Raw genomic sequence first — 21,469 nt, 5'->3', positions numbered from 1 at the left:
GGGGGGGGGAGAAAAAGCTGATTTCTCAATATTGAAGTTTAATGCATAGTTCATAATCATATTTCTTAGTACTCCAACTGGACTACAGTCATTTAGTATATCAGTGTAGTCTGTATGCCTATGTCCTCGCATATGGGCATTTTAATCTACTAATTTTCCTTTATGAATCAGGAACAATTCTAGCCTCCACTTAAAAACAAGTAAAGACTTAAAGCTCTCAGAACGTAATAATAGGGCCTCATATGGTGATAAAACAGAGAGTTACTACAGTCCCATAGAAAATATGATACCATTCTCTAGAGCAATGTCATCCAATGAAGCTTCTTTTCACTGCATCTTGATTATAGCCATCAAACAAGTCTCAAGTAGAATCTACTACACATTGCACGACACATCAAGACTCAACAGGTTGAGCCTGCTACACAGTATCATTTTTAAAAAAAAAGTTTAAATAAGGACAAAAAAAAAAAACAAACCACTATCTGGTAGGGTAACTGGCTTCATAGAATACGGCCATCACTTACTGAAAATTCTGAATAAATGCATAGCCACATCTTTTTTTTCTTTTTTTCTTAAAATGATTGCTAGCTAGGACTTAATATTCCACTTTTACCCTTTGGAAAAGAAAGATTAGTAAGCCTCTTGAACCATGATTTCATACTTTTAGAATAGATAAAATAGTCATAGTAGACTGATACATGAGCCTAGCTCCTCTCTCCAACACATGAGCAAACTTCCAGACCAACTTCTGGGAATGACAACTTTCCTTATAGGTGCCAAATGGAAGCTTTAAAGTACTTTAATGATAAGAAGTTTAATCATGTTGATTTCAGTTCATAAAGGAGAAGGGCTTCCAGTGCACTACATAATGACAAGAAAAACTACTACAGAAGGAATACAACAACACTCTTAATATTTAAAATGTCCTGGAGAGCTATAGCATGTGTATGATGCAGTCTAAATGGATACTATCAAAGCAGTGTTTTAAATGATTAACATTTCTGTTCACACTAAGTACTTGCTCCTCCAGATAGAATACTTTCACAGACTCACAGGATAGCTGAGGTTGGACAGCACCTCTGGAGACTGCCTAGTCCAATCCCTCGGCTCAGAGCAGGGTCAACAAGAGCAGATTGCTAAGGGTCATGTCCAGCTGGGTTTTGAGTATCTGCAAGGATGGAGATATACAAGCTACACAAGCTCTGAGTGCAACCTGTTCCACTGTTTGACCATCCTTGCAAAAAAGGTTTTTTATTACATTTAAATGGAATTTTCTGTATTTCAATTTGTGACCGTTTCCCTTCAGTGACCACCACTGAGAAGAGCCTGGCTCCATCTTCTTCATTGCCCCCATCAGGTATTTATACACATCAATAACATTTGCCCTGAGCCTTCTCTTCTTGAGAAGCCCCAGCTCTCTTGGCCTCTCCTTGTACAACAGATGCTCCAGTCCCTCAGTCGTCTTTGTGGTCTTTCGCTGGATTCATTCCAATATGTCCATGCCTTTCTGGTACTACGGAGACCAGAACTAGACACAGTACTCCAGATGTGGTTTCACCAGTGCTGCCCTAAATCTAAAATTGCCAAGCTTTAAATATTATTCTATCTGAAATTCTTTATCCTCTTTCCTATTTCAGTTGTTAGAGATAAAAAACAACACAACTTTACCATTTTTCATACGCAGATTATCAGCAACTCAAGTGTTTAGAAAACTACTTTTTACCATCTAAAAACATATAAAAGCAAATTTTATCCTAATCCTTTGAACCAAAACACAGATTAACTGAAGAGTGGGCAAATGAGCCAGCTATCTACAGATCCTCCAAGAGTAAGGAGGATTTAACCACAACACTAAATCAGAAAAACCAAAGTCACGTTTCTCTAATCTGGTCAATTATACCAGTTACTGTTTAGAGATACCTAATAAAATAACAAATTGACTTCTTTTATTGAAGGTTAATATAGAATTCTTCCTAAAAGAGGAAGAAACAAACAACACAAAGCATATACAAATCATAAGTGAGTCTAAAAATGGTCATGACATTGTCTTAGTCATAACATTTTATTAGAAATATTGGAGGGGCGGGATTTGTGACTTCTGGCTTTTAGGACTGATGTTTTCAAATTTGTAATATCAAGGAACGCTGTAAACTTATCTTAAAAATTAGATACTCTTACAGTTGCATGTTCTTAGAGCTGAAGCTTTAAGAAAAAACAACAAACACAGGTATCTCAAAACTCATAAAATTAGTTAGACACACTGGAAAACTTAACATGATATAGAACACTGTTACTGAAAGAAAGGCCAAGATACAATAGCAATCATTTTTAACTTACATTTGAGTGTTTCTCCAGCATAAGGGATATGTAGCTTAAACCGATCACAGCTAGGTCCAGGGGTCAAGGATGTACAGCTAAAAATGAAGATAAGAGAAGAATGTGCTGAGCAGTTACAGATGGTAGCAGACGCTAACATTATTCTACAGGGTACAAATGACTGACATAGTAAAGATATTGTCAATACTAGAAATACTCATCCTTACAATTCTGGGAAAGAAGAAAAGGTGGAAAAGATGCAGGAGGCCCATTCTCTTTTTATCAGCAGTTCTCACAACAGCGTGAGAAACTTTAGGCTCTGTGCCAACAATCTTCTTTCCCATTTTAACACAGAAAATAAACACATAAAATGCCCTGGTTTGAGAGAGTTATTAGAATAATATCAATTAGTTAGTCAAAGCCATCAAATTCTCTACTTTGTATACAATTTTGCAGGTCACAACTCTCTACCTATGCCACTGTAACATGGTTTCATGCTCCCTATCCCTGCCATCCAGATACCTGTGATGAATCTTAGTTTTAATACATCAACATTCAGTCATTTTTACCTATTTTAACCTTTATTTTTTCGCTTGTGGAAAAGTCTCACAGTAAGCCTCTAGGTGAGCAAGTTTCAGAATCAGCTATTTGATGCTATGACAACTGAGCATGTAAGTTCATGACCTGTGACCATTTCATATCTCCTGTTTATCTGGAACACTGCAACGGCAGTTGGATCTCACGGTGATAAGCGAGCATTTGATGAACACAAAGTCACTGAAAAACTGTTTAGTGTCTAGGCCAGAGATGATCAACTTTTTCACACCTTTTAAGTCATGTACCAAAATCTTTGCATAAAAAAGAACCAAGTATCTCAGCTGCAAAAGGAGAAACAGTGACACAAATTGTTTCACTGGCAGGAATGGTCCCTGGAGCTCTCACCACTGTGGCCTGGTGGGCATATGACAGGTCTCAGTAGCAAAAATACTGGAAGCCCTTAGCAGTTCATTGTTTTCTATATCAAGGGACCCTCATAACCCAGAAGTCTTCTTGCCAGCCCACTATCATTGGGAATTGTTTATAGCCCCAGCACAAGAGCAATGCTTGTTGCAAGCCACTTAAAGCTCAAAGCTAAAGACTGGCCAACTCTAGACAAACAAACAGTGAAAGAAGGTAGACAAAGGTAAAATAACTTGCCTAAGCTCATATATCAGATCACTGGTATGATTATACAAACTACTGACAATATAATGAAACAAAAGACATGCTTACTGGGCTACACACACAGCCAAAAGCAAAAAGATGGGTAGGCCAGAAAGTACAAAAATTCTGATCCTACCCTATCAGATACAACATGGTAACTCCTGCAGCTCTATCTGTCTTACCGCAGAAGAGGCATCAGGGCAAACGGGGCGATGTTAATTCTCACTAACATACTCACAATGCTTCAGAGAGCCACTTCTCTCAGATGCTGGCTCTACAGTCTCTTTTCTCTTTACACTTGCAAGTTAAGGAAACCACGTGCACTAGCTTCAGATTGTTTTTATTCAGTGAGCTACATTTAGTATTTAATCAAATTTGTGCCCACACGTAGCTTCATCAAAAAGAAGCAGCCACACAACAATTAACTTAAATGAAGTTTCTACAAAAATACCAGAAAACATAATCAAACCACTTGTGTGCACCTAGAATCTAACATAGATACAATTAACAGCCTACATTGATTCAACAAGAATACACTACATTTTTTCTAGTATCATTATAGAAATTAGATAACTGTCCTTGCAAATTAAAGGGAAGCAACAGATGTCCTATCTTCACTTTAGAAAGGTTTTTGCCTCACAGTGTCTTGTGAGAGCACCATGCAAAACAGTCTATAGAAACATAATTTAGATACAACTACTATCAGATGTGTGCAGAACTGACTGAAGCAAGCTTCAGAAAAGATTAGTTCCCGTCTTGTTTCACCCAGGAAGAACGCAGTGACTGGATTTTCTTCTGGCAGAATACTACTTTGCATTTCATTGAAAGACTGATGACGGAAAAGAGATGATGTTTATTAAACCTGCCGATGATGCCAACATGAAAGTGAACGCAGCATGCTGGATGACAGGACCAGAGCTAAAAAATGTTTGATTTAATGGTCTGGACTACTTCTTTTTGAATTACATCTAGGTAGGGCTTAGCAAGAACAGTAAGCATCACCACCCTCACTGGGAGTAAAATCAGTTTGAGAATATGAAAGACTGGAGCTCCAGTGCAACAGAAACAAGAGAATATCATTTTTTCAAAGATGCGGGGTTTTTGTAGGTGAGAACAGCAAAACAGGAGTGCCATTGTTAGGGTGTTTTAATGGCTGTGGATGAATTTAAGAGCTATAGGTATGAGAGTATTATCATCCACTTTCAAATCATTTCTAAGGCTTACATCACATATAACGCCAATTCTAGGAAGCATACAAAAAAAAGCAACACAAAAAAAAAAAAATCCCTTGCAAGTTCCAAAATATCTCTGCAACATCAGTTAATATTTAATGGAAGTTTCTTTCAAAGTATCACAGGTCACAGTCTGAGGCACATTTTTCAAATACCATCAAAATAACATTGCTGTTAGCTTTTCAACAGACAAAAATTTCTGATCCTGCAAATACCCTATAATCTTTTCTTTTAGCACAATGGGCCATTTGGAAATACTTAGAGAAAGTATAATATGTTTTAACATTAAAATAAAAGCCTGATTTAACGGTAAGTGTCCCTAAAAGCAATACTAAGTATTTTTCCTAGATTATTATACTCCACTAGAGATGTTTTTAATTTTACTGGTCTAGAAGTGATGGACAGTGACAGTATTCACAGTCTTTTTTTCTTTTTTGCCAAATTACTCTGGCTAGGCTGCACAAGAGACTTCAATAACTGCAACAGGCTGAGCAACCAAGCAAAAATCTTACATACATCCATTTGAAAGGAGGCAGTTACTTTTTAGTATAAACAGTAAAAGAACAAAACTCCCAAGGCAAATCGAAACTTTGGTACATCTAGCAATCTACGTGTGACCTTATTTCAACAGAAAGCCACAGATAATGGCCTGGCTATGGACATCTTCTCCCGCTTGATTTTCCTTAACAGATAGAACCACTCATAATTACAAACGTGCCCGACCCAGAAGCTTGGCCTCTATTGTCTCCAAAATGTAATATTTTACATTTGCTGATCCTTTTACTTAACATGGTCCACACGAAAGTCACGCTGAAAAGGAATGACTTGTAACAAGGTCTTTTAAAGATTATTTGTTGTCCTATCGTCACAGGGAACTGACAGATAAAACAGTAATATCTGGTGTTGAAAATTAATTACAGAAGCTGACTCCATCTGATGATGAATAGATGTGCTATCTCCCTCTTTATTCATGGAAAAATATTACACTGGTTTGCATATCTTCATCTAAATAGTCAATATTTTACATAGGAAAGCCATGGAAGCATGAATTAATGCTCTGATGCTCAGAGCAGTGATAGGAATTAGACTTCATAAGATGATTAATGCTATACCCCAAGATCTCCCACAATGGTTTCCCTACTAAAATATCAAAGAATCACCAGCTTGACAAGTTTCAGGGACAAAGGAATATGTTTGAATGTATCGTTTAAAACCGTACTGCCCTATTCAAAGGAGCTGTGCTGAGACCTATAGTTGGAATCTGGTGGATGGAATCAAATATACAAGAAACCGTATCTGCTGAGAAACAGAAGAGTTTGTATTCAGCTTTTAGCTAAGTTCCTTGAGCAAACACAGCAGATGAAACTTGAGTCGAGATATATTACATCCTCATAAAATACATATTTCAAGTAGGAGACAAGTAGAACATTCCTTTGTTGAATGTTTGATGCATTTTGCAGTGGAATTGTCTGTGACCTGTTGGAAAGAGGTTTCTTTCACAGTAAATAAAACACACATAAACTAAACCAGTTCTTATTCAAAGAAAAAGTTACTGTCAGCACCAGATGCTTAGTTAGAAGTGCTCAGAATTCTTTACCAGCCACAAAAGGAAACAGGAAAGATTATCCAAGAGAAAAAAGACAGCGGGGGGAGGAATATAAAAATAAATTAATAAATCAGAAAAGTCACTCAGTTTTGCTGCTTGGAACAAGACATCAGCCTATAATTATAGGTATAGCAGAAGGCATTTTTCTGCAAAATTAATACTTCTTCCCAGAGTCTTCTAAAAGCATCTGGAAAGGCAGTTTTAGCTGAGCTTAACATTAAGGTTTTCTCTTTTATCAATGTATTTCTAATTGACTATTTATAACTTCTTCTGTTTTGTTTAAGCTAAAAAAAAATTATTCCCTTTACTACTGAGCCACTCTGATATTTTACAGAATTGAATCCATGATGATAAGGACTGTGACAGCTCTAGATTTCAACATGGTCTTCCTATCAACTAGTCTTCTACAACCATCACTTGATAGTATTCCCAAGACAAGCAGTTTTAAATTATCTGGGCTCTGGTAAAATCTTGTCCAAAAATAAGTTCTGTGCCAGCTGAAGGGGTCACAATGAAAAAAAAGCTCAACTGTTTACCACCTTAATCCTTAAAGTCTGGAATGAGCGGTTATTATATCCAAAGAATTTACAAAAAAAAAAAAAAAACAACAAAACCACAACACAACCAAAACCACCAAAACTGCCCCCCAACCCCACCTCTTTATATCCCAAAATTCCAGTTTGAGGCTCATTTTTTATATCACTCCTAAAAATCTGCTGCTTAGAACCATATAAATTCATAGCAAACATCCAGAAATGCCAACAGAAAAATATACAATCTCCCTTTTATTTCTTCTTTTTTAATCAGTGGTAAACGTGTATGCCCCAATATTCATGTCAGATTTATTTGATTACTATCAAATTTCTTGATTAAAAAAAGGTATGCAGTATGTTTAGTCATTCAAGTCTTTCTTAGATCATAAAGAAGCTTTACCGCCTTTTCTATCTGAAGACAAATCATCAGTGAATTTTACTGTACTTATTTACTTAAAAAAATAGCAAAGAAACATTAGACTAAGAATTTTAGTCACTATGATTTCAGGAATTTAATATTGAGACTGCCTAACCTGAATCGCCAGAGATGCAAAAGCTTCTTTAATCCCATGATGCTTAGGCTGCTACACTTGCTGTTCTTGAGGATCAGTACTTTTTGGATAACAGACAACTTTTTTGTTCAACAGGCTGTTGATGTAAAAGCCAAGAAAGTTTCTCACAGCATTAGAGATACCCTGATGGAGAACACTGCTAAAAAACAACACACACACAAATAAGAAGAGCAACACCACAAAGGAAGTTCTGACCACTGGCTGTATTCCCAACCCTTCCCAGCTCTAATATATCTAGTATATGTTTCTAAGTGTTCCTATATATGTCATATAACTATACTGTTAGGAAAAAGGAGGTCATGATCCTTTCATAATACAAGAGGCTAAGAAGAAAATTAGTGTTATTTTAGTAACATGAGACACGATTCAGTCAGGAGTTTAGAGGCTGAAGGTTTTGTCAGCAAGAGTCAAAATATAAGTCAGAGGCAAAGACAGGTAAATCCCTTGTTACTAATAAGAGGCAGCAAGCTCAAAACTCCACCCCAAACTCTTATTGTGGCATTTGCTAAGAAAAACACCTTAATGTTAAACCTAAGTAGAGCAGCCTTTGTTGATACCTTTAGATTCTTCTTTCCTCCCATTTTTGTAGATGGAAATCTGCTCCAGTGTTCCTTGAAGACACAGTATTTCATCCCATTTAATTAAGAATTAATTGCAGAGTTCACAACAGATGGGTAAGTCATCTACAGAGGCATTAAGAATAATTAAAGTGTATGGAGGGGTGGGGGAGGAGAGTGGAAGGAAAGCCCGCAGGTGACAGGTTTTTTGCAAGGATCAGGAAACAGAAAAATGGTGAAAGTCACATTTGAGAGAGCCAACACTAATGGTGAAAACCTGTATCATACTGCAGCTCCCTGCAACAGTGCACAAAGCTTTACAGGCTCCCAGAGGCCTGCAAATACACAAGAAGAGTACTGAGCAGCTGCTGCTGAAAACCAACAGATCCAACCAAAATTATGTCAATCAGGCAAAATTTGAAATGGGAGAGATAGTCTAGTCAACCAATTTTCATCTTCAGTTCCCCTTCTTTATACAGACATATGTATTACACATATGAGAGAGAGGGACTTGACTTAAAAGATAAAGACACACACCACTGCTTTTGGAAAATAAAAATCCAGTTACATTTAGAGTGATTGCTTCTTACATACATATTTTAACTAAAATATTAAAATCTGAAAACGAATTCGTAATTATTCCGAAGAACTTTCTAACAGATAAACCCACTGTTTTCATAAAACTCGTTTGTACCCTAGCTGGTTTCTTCAAACTTAGTATAAAATTAAACTACACACAAAGACTACTTTTGGTATTGCAATACAGATGATGATGTTGTTTTTGAATCCTGTTAGTATGGATGATATTCCATAATTGCAACAGCATTTCAATCCAGAGTTATCAACTGGGAAACGTCAAGGTGTCTCCAGATATGTCAACTATATTCCCAACAAAACTTTCATCTACCGTAAGTGCTGATTTTCCTATACGTACATATTTATGTTTTCTTGTATGAATTTCATCATACTAATTGGAAATTTTAGAAATGAGTGGGATGCTAGGCAGAACACATATCCTAGGAAAACAACCCCTCACTTTCCTTCTGCATCCATAGGCAATTTACATTTTTAAAAAGTAAAGTTCAAATAACTATTTAAAATCAGCTGTCAGCAACCTGCTTTCACTAGAAACACTATACAAAAGCATCTAATGACTACTGCCATTAGTAAAACAAATATAGCAGCTGTATCTTAACAGAAAATGTAGATTTCCTTAATATGAGTGAGAGTTTGCCAAAGCCGATGTTGCAGGTGGGGAAAGCTCTGGGTCTGCTTCTAGAACTGCAAATCTCCTTCACATCTGCCCCGATCTTGTGGCAGGTGTCCTGCAATCTCCCAAAGTACAGCTGCCTCTGCTGGAGGCAGACATTCAGCCCAGCCTCTATGAGGGAAACAGAGGAAGCACACATATATATATATATTTTTTTTTTAAATAATCTCAGAGAACTTCTACATTAAATGAAAGCACATACAAGCCCCACAATTGTGATTTTTTTTGGCATCACAAACTCCCTGTTCATTTAGCCTAGTGAAGGCTGACTTTAGAACTGCTCTTTGCCAGTCACAATAGTAAGATGGGTTGGAAAAGGCCACCACAAAAAGGAATATGAAGACAGAGCTGATAACCAGCACCCCATCTAATATACTTGCAAGTGTACTTGAAAAAACAGCTCTGAAGAACAGACTACCTCAAAAGTTCCCATCTGTAAAATCCCTACAGTTTAGGGTGGGAGCTCATTATTATTTGGTCTCAAGGCACTAATGATACAAATTAAGAAAAATAATTAGCAACTGACAAAAGAAAGTTTTCAACAAAACATCTTTTAGATACTTTAGAAACATCTTTTACAATCAAACTGATTACCTTTGCAAGCAAGATCTTTTATACACACAGGTAATTGCCTGTAACTCCCTTTAAAAACTACACATGGTGTAAATACTCCCCAAAAGAATAAAACAGAAACAGAAAGTGGAAATTTTAATGAAGGAGTGATTGAAAAATGAACAGAAACAAGAAAATTGCAATGGGATAACACTCGTAACGCACGCTTTGGTAAATAAACTAGTGAATTCACAGTATCATAAACTAACTTTCTGTCACACATTCAGGCAAGGAAAAGGCACTACTTCATTATACTGTAAGACCAGCTGTACCCCAAATCCTTGGAACTCATAAGCAAAGTTTTAGAGAGAGTATCAGGGAGTGGCAGATGCATCCGTTGGATTTACTTCATCTCCTTTCCCTGCTGTCAGATTTGAAGTCCTGTTTCATATTTTCACAACTGCCATTTGATTATGTATTACTTTGTAATGAGTTAGAACCTAATAATCTCTCATGTTCTACTTCTACTGTTCACTAATGTGAATTCAATTTCTGAAGAAAGAAAAAAAAAAAATCAGACAAGGAACATTTTTACTTTTAGATTACTCTAAAAGAGAACCATTCTTTGCCAAGTATGAAATTACAGTCTACCACCTGGAGTTTCAGATCCTCTCAGTGTTCACAGAAAGAGCGTATTCATACAGAAAGTCACAAAAGCTAAGCTATTATAAACATAAGTTTTAATAAGTCATTTAGCATTGCTCCCAATACCGCCTGTAGTAGCCATAAAGACTCCCAACTTATTTTCTAAGTAATTTATTTCACACCATAGAACTGTTTAGTTTATTGGAAAATGCAATGAATTGATATCAGGGAAAAAACACAAGGACTAAAAGCATAGTCCATGTTTATCTATTTTCCCCCTTTAACAAACTAACTAAACAATATTAGGAGGGGTCCAGTGATCCTATGTGTTTTCACATTTTCTTTTAAAGTTTTCTTCTAAGTGCAGATTTTTAGAGCTTTCTGGTCATGGATCTCTTATTATTTGATTTCCTAATCTTATAAACTCTCAGAAGAAATTTATGTTAATACAATGACCACGAATTCGGTTCTTTGGATATGGAAGTTAGACCAAGCAAGGATCACCACATTTTGAATATAACTCCATAGGTTTCAGTTGCACGTATATTCAAAAGGGTAACTTCAAATTGTGTATATTCATATAAAATACTACAGAACTGGAGACACAGCAGAAAGCCTACGAAAAGATAACACCTGAATTAAAATACCAGTAGTTCTCTTATTCCTAGGATTATTTTAGATTAATTACAACATTAAAGATACGCAATAGACTAAAAAGACAGGAAAATCTTAATCATATACAAAATTACAACAGACCACCCTGTGGAACCGCACCTGCAGAAAACAAGCCCCATGTAGCTGCATGTTACAGTCTCCAAGAAGCCTGACTCAAGAACCTCTCACCTCTCCTTGTCTTTCTCTAACTTCGTGTTCTCACATTAATTCCCACAGTTCACAGTCACCTCAATTGTACTCATACTGTTTTCAAGGCTACACCATAAAGCATAAAATTAGTCATCACTCTCTCCATGGTCACATCTAACTATACCTAAAAGAAAACAGTTCCATGTACCCTCTTCTTGGTGACAGATAAAAAATCCTCTCCTCCCCTGCAAATACTTGTTCTTGCCCTTACAATCCAGTTCACTGTGTTCTCCCAGCATCACAGTAGGAGCTAGACCTGGATCATCCCTTACGAGACTCACAGGCACAGAAGAACAAGTAGGACCTCCTGCAAGGACGAGACTACTTATTAGCAGAGTCACCTTTGATCCCAGTGAAAAGAGAGCCCGGTCTACCCAAAGTTCCTGTAACTTTGCATCCCCAGCCCATCGCAAATGCCTTGACCTGTCTTTATGCCACTTCCAACGCCCCACCTACACCCTCCTCCTTCCTGCATCTACCTTATAAAACCGAATTTTGCCTACGTGCAACAGGTTAAAACTAAAACATCAAAAGTCACATGGAAGATATTACACCACTCGAAATCTCTGAGGAAATGATTTCTTCTAACTGTTTTCATTGCCTGTAAATGGTTTGCAGTTGGCCTGAAATCATATCCCTTTCATAGCATTTAAGTTAAGGCTTATGACTAAGATTTATGGCAGCCTGAAAAACAGGACAGATAGTCAACTATCTACTGGTTCAAAAAATTCTCATTACAGAAGAATTCTTAACAAAGAACATGAAACACTGTACTATTTCCCCCAATTAAAAAAAAAAAAATCCATGGCTGAAGTGCACAACAAATTGTAAACCAACTTTTACTCAAGAGATTGAAACCCACATTCTAGAAGAAGAGGTAGAAAACAGAGAAAGAAATAATGTAAAGAGGGAGACATTTCGAAAGGTCACTGGTAACCCTAACTATAAACAAGAACAATCAAAACAAGTTTTTCTACTGAACAAGGAACTGACCACCCAAAACAGAGCAACAGGTGCTCTGTCACATTTTGGTTTAAAAATATTATTTCAGTGATGCATAGGAATCTGGGGTTTTTTAGGAAAATATAATTTTCGAGGTTTTTATATTTGGCTTTTTTTGCTTCTTCTCCATAATGGAATTCTGCAATTTCCTTTAATTAACTCAATTTCATTTGGATTCTTTTATCTTACAATAATAAAAAAAACTCAGTCCTAGTGGCCTAATTTTATTCTTTCAGCCATATACCACAGATTACAAAGAAAAGAACCTGTGGCCTACACTTCAGAGTGGTTTGCCTCAGACATACCAATTTCCTTCTCTCAGGAAAGACAAAATAAGTATGTTCCTTTTTATCAACTTTTACTTTTCTATGGATTACTTAAGAGGTTTACCTTTAGCTCAAGGACTGAATTCAGTATCTTCAATAAAAATAGCAATTTCAAGAGCAAACGAAACTCTGTTCACTTATACATACAGCTCTAAGCATTCTTTTCAGATGCCCACTTCCAGTTGGATAATAGTTGCTTCAAGGTATGTCTACACCGTGCAGTGCGGTGCCAAGTAAACGCCTAAGGTAAGTGTATCAAGAAACAGATTAAAATAGCTCAGGCATAGCACTGTACTGGTGTGGTTATTCTGTTTCCAGTTGAATTTGAGATATTAAACCTACACTGCAAATTCAGTGCTAGACAGAGTTACCCGAATGGTCAGAAAAATTCATTTCTCCATCGGTCAGAAGAAAAAGCACCATGACTGATAATGCAAAAGATCCCAAAGCATTTATAAGGGGCATTTAGAAGGGCAGAAATAGAGAGATGTCAGTCTAAGTGCCAACAAAAGAGACACTTATGACAATGAAACTTCCCTTTGAAAATTTTTACGCAGGCTTACATAGTGATCAATACGTTAAGAAAAGGCCTGTACGGTTTTTGATCTCTGACACTGTTAGAGAATGACTGTGTAGTTAGAAAACAGCGTACAGATTCTGTTTTCAAAAATTAATGGTTTCTTTCCTTTATTATCACTGACTCACAGAAGCAGTTTACAGAAGTATTCCCATTGAATTCTGTTGGCTGCAATATAAATGTGGCAGAATCAGATCTTCAACACTGTTGCATACTAGTCTGTCAAGATCGAGCCTCTGATCATCTCCTACGCTTTTAAAGCCCCTAAACTCATCAGACAATGATTGCAACAAACAGGATAGAAAAAAAAATCATAATCTTTTGCTTCAGCTTCATTACAAGCGTACATTAGCTATTTTATGTTATGCCATGCATGTGTATATGCATATGAGAGAGTCAGGCATACATGAAGTGTAATTGCATACGTAAGGCTGGAAGAATTTACCGACGAGCTATCCAGGAATATATTCTTCTCTACGCAGCAGAAGAATAAAAAAATTAAAAGCCAGTTGTTCTCAGCTTCTGGTGAAATATAATATGCATCCAAGATCCATGGTATGCTAGAGATCTGTCCAGCTTATGTTAAACAAATGCTGCAACTGTGTGATGCAAGGGTTTGGAAAAGGGGGAGAAATTGGACCAGGTACCCGATTATTAGATTTTTAGCTATCTTTACAACAAAAAATAGTGTCTTAGGAATTTTTTCTCCTGCAGTGACGCACAATGCAAAGAAATACGACAGACATCTGTTACAATAGCAGGAAGTCCTGGATAGAGACCTACAGTATATTAACATAAGCCCTGGCTTTCAAGAAGCGTTCAATGAGTTACCAAGGTACAGATAGCCAAAACATACATTTAAATACCTTGCTAAGGTATGTCTTTCCAACTGTATTTGGCACATATATTAGTAGTACATCATGTGAAGCTCTCTTTAAACAAATTAGAGAAGAAACAGTTGGCACCTGTATCAAATAGTTTCTTTAGTTTTTATTAAAGCATAAAACTGGTAGACATTACATTCTGTTTTTTAAGGTCAGACAAGAGGAAGTCACTCACTGTCCCAGTCTCAAAATACCACAAAAGACATACTGTGCAGTATCTAAATTGAACAAATCTTAGGAAAATGAATGTAGTCTTTCAAACTAGAGCCCAAGTTACCACAATTATCTAATACTACCTTTACTTTTTAAAATCCTTTCTTTACTCATAGCACTTGAAACTGACAGACAGACTTTTTTCCTGAACAACTTCAAGCATCCTTTTTTAAATTGGTGTAAAAAAAAATGCCAAACTTTGTGGACAATATTTACAAAACCATTACCAAATGTATTCACTACACTTAGATCTTTATCAGACAGACATTTTGCCTTTGTTTTTTCAACATTAGGAAACAAACGCAGGAGAGCGCAATCGTGGAGACAGTCAGTCTTTTTGGACCAGCACAGAAAAATTGCTGTTTGAAGTTCCAAGTGCTGCTCCACAGCAACAACTCTCTCGCATTGTCCCATCAGAGCTTCAGCCTGTTAAATTTTGCTTGAGTGACAACAAGCTACTAGTAATAAGATTCTTTGTAGTGAAGAAATATATTTGTTATCAGAAACTGGAATGAAATGACTTACTCTTTGCAAACTACTTTTCACTTATCCAATATAACTGTAAAGGACTCGTAAGACCATACCTCTCCTAGAAATGGCCACATCCTTTCAACTATACATTTTACTCAGAACATAATTATTTTTAAAACTGCTTTTCATAGTAATAGTGTTCAGAAGAGTGAGACTCAAACTTCATACATAAAGAAAATGCATGTTAAAAACCTACCTATAGGTATAAATGTGAATGATGGAACGTGAACTTTCCTCAAGTAACCGAAGTAGAATCTTTCCATTTAAATTAATCAAAAGCAAAAGATCAAGCAAAAGATTTAAATAACCGCTACAGTATTGTAATAGTATTTCACAGTTAAAAAACAACATTATTTCATTAAATACTCACGTAAAATGCGTATTTACTTTAAAAAGGGAAATGCCCAAAAGAAAAGGAAATACCAAAGCATATTGCAGTCTACTTGATAACACAAAAAAGTAAATCATCACTGCTCACTGGGAAGCAGGGCAATAAAGTTATAAATATCTTATTACAGGTTGATAGTAAATTAGTACGTTAAAATCTACTCCAGATAGTACTACATTCTTTTGACCACTCTTTATATAGGTTTCTTTCAGGAATGTAACTAATTGTAAACATTAGTATCAAGCAAAGAGGCAGAAATCAATAGCGAATCAGACAGATGCAAAGAACAAAATACCAACATGGTTTACAAACCAGTTACACAAAAATTCCATAATTAATCTCCTCATAAATATGGAATAGTATAACCAAACAAGTATGAAATTTAAAATTTTGTTATGAGTGGATATCTAAAAAAAAAATAGAATCTTAATATATGCAGCTTTAAATCACTGTATTCATTTTGAAATTCTGCCTGGTGCAACACATCAAAGTAATTTAAAAAACAAAATAAAGTTTGTTGAGTAAGAACAGGCTTGCAGCATAATTTGAAGCTTGAGCATGGGTTAGGGAAAAAAGAGTTCTCAAAGGCAATGACCACCACAGATATGTTTTTCACTACTGTAACACACACTAGAGATGCTTGCCAGGGTTTTCTTATCATCAGAATCAATGCTGCTAAAGGTGCTATACTTCAGATGTGACCTAACACTCAGGTTCTATTTTTGTTCACTGTGGCATCCTTTTTACAAGAAAGAAGGTAACAGCTCTGCAGACTTGGCCACCTAACTTTTTATTACTATTTCTATTGAAGAGTTTCCTTCTTTCCTGTCATGCCATATTGCTGAGCTCAGTTCAGGGGTACTTACATATCCTTACTCACTCTGCATCAGCAGTGGCCACATAACTCCTATAAATAAGACTTGATCCTGAAGGTCTTACTCATAGATGTAAATGTATGTAAGTGTCTGATGAGACTGGTACTGTCTAATAAGTTTGTAAAACACACAGACATTATGGAACTGTAACATATTATTATAAAACATTTACATACTCAAAGACTGCAAAACAATAGATTTCCTTACTATGACATATTTCCCTCCCACACTTGCAAGCAAAGCAAATTAACATATCAGCATACTTCATACTTTTAATCTAACATGAGCTCTTTAATACAGTTTATAAAACACAACAAAACTAAGTAGTCAATCTTAGCAGTAAGTTAGAACAAGTGCAAAATAAGTTCCTTACTAAAACCATCTGACATATGGATTGATTTTTCAAATAATTAAAGGCTTAATATGTTTGCCATTTACAAATCAAAATCAACTGACATGATAGGCTATAAACCTGGAACTTGATCTTGCACTGGTGAAATAAAAGGGAAATTCCTTCCACTTTTGAGTTGAGAATGTCAAAATCAAGGCTCTAAATGGGTAAGGCCTTGGAGATATTACTGTATTCTTATGTTACCATTATTCCCTGTTAACCGCAGCTCCAGTTTCTAAAACCTAAGAAATGAGAATGGATGGATCTCCAGTCTGTACATTTTGCTTTGTTACACATTGTAAAGCACTGGTTCGTCAGGGAAGCAGAGTAACTACAGCAACCCCTAATTTTCTATCAGAGTAACAGTGTGGTACATGACAGTGGAGCAGCCATGCAGCTCCTCCCCTTGATCCAGAAGCTTCCAGATGCTTCTGTTCTCAAAGTTAATAGCTATTGAGATGATTACCTTAAGTATTTTAACATCTTAAAGGTTATAGTAAAATTGTGTTTATTTTATTCTTAAAAATCTTCCACACAACGCACCAGTTAAAGCATAACATATTTGCATGTTCTGTAATAAACTCAAGCTAGGCTATGGAAGAGGTGTGTTTACAGCCCCTTTCATGTGTCAATAAACGTACAACCACTACCCAAAAGCAAAGTTTCTGAACTGATAGTACTTATAAATGGTCATATTAATTTGAGATCAAGAACTGTTTTTTATTTAACTTCAAACATTTAATCTAGTACCTCTTCCTCACGTTCCTGTTCCACTTTTTAAGTTTAAAGCCTGATTCAGCCTCATTAAAACTAAAAGGAGTTTTGCAATTAATGACCTGAACCTGAACCACATTACTCTAACAACTCTTCCCCTCATTTTCCGCCTGTTTATGTCCAACCTCTATGTCCTTATACTTTTGTTCCTTCATGCAGCTATCACCTACATTTGCCTCTGCCTGCTATTTCCTCTGCATTGTCAATTCTGTTTTTAAAAAAGCTTAACAAAAGTGAAAGTATACAGGGGTTTGAATAAACTCGCAATGTGAGGATAGGGGAGGAGAGTAGGCCAATGGTTTTCAATCCATTTTTGGACTCTCAGAGCCCTACAAAGTTTTCCTTTAGAGGCAGTATCCAGCAACAAATTTAAATCTACTGACAATACGGTGGGTTGGGGATTTTGTTATTAATCAACTGACATGCGCCTCTCAAAAAACACTCTGTGGAGTCCCAAAGGCTCCTACATCAAAGGTTAAAGACCACTGAACTAGAACTTGAGTTATGGAAGGGACTTCTCTGTAATTGTGATGCACCCATCTTACGTTAAGTTATTTTACACTGTTTACCTGTTCAGCAACATCACAGAGCACTAAATCACAAGGAACTTCGTATTTCCACACCGATGCATAAATTTGAAATTTTCTATTATAAATAAGCTAACAATGATTTATTTGTAACAAACAACAAAAATCCTTCCTAAAAACTCACATGCATGAAATTTACATTTCAAAGAAATTTCAAGCAATTGCTAATAAATCCTGTTTAGAATAATGCTTTTAAGAAACTTATTTGTACAAAACAAAACCCCTTAAAAAATAATTCTCAACTAAATGCAGAATCTTGATTATCCCAACTCCAGCTCATAATAACCTCAAGCCATAAAAAAAGTCTCAACATAAAGAATGAGGTTCATTTCTATGTTCCAGAACAAGAAAAAAAAAAAATATTGCTAGCACTTGCATATAGCTGAGCCTGTACTTTTAAACAAGATACGGGACAACCTCTGTCAGGGGCTGTACTTGTGTGTAGACTCCATGTTCAACACAGTTACTACACAATTTGAATCACTGGGTTTGGGTGACAGGCACAGTTGGGGGCATTTTTTAGTTTTTTAAAGAATAAACTCTTGGAAAACATTCAGGATTTATCAAAGCAAATTCAAGATCATCTCGGTAAGATCACTGGCCGAAAACTTCAGACGCTTATGAAAAATACCTCTCAAAAGAGTCAGCTAGAAAACATCACTTTATATTATTATAATCTACCATTTTAAAGGCATGAAGCATAAGCATTCAGTGGGCAGAGAGCAAAACCCTCATCTACCTCCCAACAAGCTGATACCTTCATGACCAGACTACAGCTGTGTATTCTCTCTGCCTCTTTTTATATTGCCTTCTCTCAGATTCAATAGGAGAAATGTAAGATACCTCCCATCTCAGCCTTCCTAGAAGAGAAAGCAAGGTCTAGCATGAAATGATAGCAGCAGATGCATAACTGCTCAGCCTGTCTCACATAACTTGCAAGCCTAAGTGCCAAGCAGACAATACTAAAAACAAAATCTTAGCTTCTTGGACCTCCAAGTAAATCTGTACTCTGTCATAGCACCTTACAGGGAAGGAATGGTTTCTTTCAAACTAACCCTAGAATTCACACCTCCTTCCTGAAAAGGCATTGTAACTACCAGAAAAGTACCTCTCAATCTCTCCATGAAACCATAATAAAGCAGCCTACAGAAGCATATTAAACGAAGTTTTCAGCAGAACTAAATTTTAAACAACAGCGGTTTATGATGCTTCTCAAGACCTATTGGCTTACGCTATCATTCAAAACTATACACAAAGCAGTAGTTTGTACAAAAGCAGTGATTTAGACCCTTAAGCTAAAGTAGTTTCAGGCTCTGAAATCCATATCAAATAAATACCTGAATTGGGGATGCCGTTAGATGCCCAACTCTAAAAAGAATAAAGCAATTTCTGACATGTCTCATCTTAAGTACTCCTTTATCAGCCACCTTGGGAGTCTCCCCTCTCTGCACAATGCCTAAAGTAAACTCTACTTTTAGCATTTCACTTCCCCCATGTATTTTTCACAGAGGTTACACACCAGAGTCCCTTAGTACATGTGGATCCCAAACTTCATTACTAACTGAAAACCATCATGAACCCTTCTGGAATTAAAAATAAAAGGAGCAGCTTGGCCTCTTTCAAACGCTTGGCCCTACAGCCACTTGACATACTGATCTTGAGGGAAGTCAGATAAAGGAAAAGTTAATTTTTTTCTTATTTAGCATATTCATGACTACAGGTAAGGTCACACAAATTTATCTTCAAGTTTTTAATTTACAGAAAAGACCCAGTAAGCAAGCAATAAACAAGAGGAAGAAGTGTTTATAACTATCTCACTGCTGAAAAACAGCACTATCAAGTGGCAGCAATGAAAGTGTTTTAACAAGATTATTATTGCCAACAAAATGACAAATTAAGTTTCCCAAACTACAAAACAGTAGTAAGACAAAAAATAATCTAGCTAGTATGTCAGCTCCAGATATATTGGAAGTGCTTAAATACACACAAACCTAGTAAAATTTAGTCCTGAAAAGACATCTTAACTGTGAGGGGTTGGGTATTCTTTTCGGATAAGGAACTCACTTACCCAGATTTCAAGTCTGTAATCCGTAAACAGTTAGTAGCATCCAGTCCTACTTTTCCATTTCTGACCACACTGGAAATGAAGGGTGAGAGCGCTGGAGAAATTCTGTTCAAGGCAACTTCAGGTGACATTTTAGTATGTTCCTCTTTCCTTTTGTCTTGAACTGCACAGGGATGGGGAGGGGGAGGGGGGGGAGAAAATATAAAAAAAAATTCTACTTATTTGATGTAAATTCACATGCACTCTGCAAACATCAAAGGAAAAACACTAAGCACGCAAACGATCAGGAACGTAGAGTAACTGAAGTGTGCACAGGTTTATAAAGAAAAAATAAACACAGGTAATTTTTTTTCTCCTACCTCTGCAACATTCAATGAAGCCCGTTTATTCAATGTCAACATAAAAACAGACTTACGTCCTAAGGACATAAGCCTATGTCCTAGGCTCCTTTAATTAAGATCCTACCCCTACGAGAAAGAGAAATAAAATTGAGGGCCATTCTGACACTTCACAGCCTAGCCCTTCTTCTGAGCATTTCCATCAGGAGTCTATAATTGACAAGCCGTATTTGTTCTGCTTCCACTGAAATCAATGGGACCAAGGGTTTGACTATCTCTCTGTATTCTCATTGGTCATTTCTAATACCACTAGTGTAACCATAATCAGTATTACTTTTACATTACTTCATCACGTAGCTATTTACAGCATTTCACGATGCCTTTTAAAGGCTAACACTGCTTTTTGTTCAGCGGTATCACCATACTCTTTCATCTTCATTCACAAAACAGATCAGGAAGCTGATGCACACACATTTTAAGCACAGCTTTTTCAGAAGTGCTTGCAATTGCGTGACCTTATGCTATATCAGTTAGGCCACTAAGTTAGCACACTTTAAGAACCTGCTGCTTTTTAGCTGAAATGCAGAAACTGAGCATGCACATTTTAACTCAATGCACCACAAAAAGGCTAGAGAATGTGGACAACAACAGACTGTGGTAGGAGAAGTGGGAGAAAAGAAGGGTAAGTAGCCTCTTAAAATGCTAACTTAACATATTCGATGATATTCTTAGGCACAGAGTTCCATCTGAAGATTAACGGAACTTCACAGTTTTAGAAAAGAAAGCCGTAAATGACTCAAGGTAACATAAATATGACACTGACAAGCAGGGCAGCAGAGCTCACACTTAAAATCTGACCATTAGAAGGTATTTTTAAAAACAATCATTTAACTGGAAAACACCAATACATACTGTATTTACCTCCTTACAAAATGCTGCATATGGACTGCTGTATTAATAAGTGTTCTATAAAGAGAGTGTGAACAACTCAAGGCAATAGTTGCAATTTTCTGTTGGTTCTAACACTCAGTTTACAAGCATTAGTTGGTAACTAACGGATATTCTACAAACTGGTAATTCCCTGTAGCAACTGGTAGCAACATTAAAGTTACGCATTTTGTTCTCATGAAAGTCATTCACACTGAAATAGTATGAAGCAATGTTCAAG

The 21,469-nt window shown here is 36.4% G+C and overlaps 1 protein-coding gene across 1 annotated transcript in view; it reads right to left on the bottom strand.

The window, feature by feature from the left end:
• BRE (brain and reproductive organ-expressed (TNFRSF1A modulator)) overlaps positions 1–20,118 on the bottom strand; it is a gene marked incomplete at its 3' end in the record, with an annotated part of 55,458 nt that extends 35,340 nt beyond the window's left edge. The window contains exons 1-2 of the mRNA XM_009585290.1: positions 19,967–20,118; positions 2,338–2,414 (exon numbers count right to left, since the gene is read on the bottom strand). Of these exons, the coding sequence (XP_009583585.1) occupies positions 2,338–2,414; positions 19,967–20,094 (205 nt within the window). The remainder of the gene's footprint in view (positions 1–2,337; positions 2,415–19,966) is intronic.
• Between the last annotated feature and the right edge of the window lie 1,351 nt (positions 20,119–21,469).

The sequence above is a fragment of the Fulmarus glacialis genome, unplaced genomic scaffold, assembly GCF_000690835.1.
Source record: "Fulmarus glacialis isolate BGI_N327 unplaced genomic scaffold, ASM69083v1 scaffold41299, whole genome shotgun sequence".
NCBI lineage: Eukaryota > Metazoa > Chordata > Aves > Procellariiformes > Procellariidae > Fulmarus > Fulmarus glacialis.
Note: the sequence above shows the minus strand (reverse complement) of the source record. Positions and strands in the feature narration are given on the sequence as shown.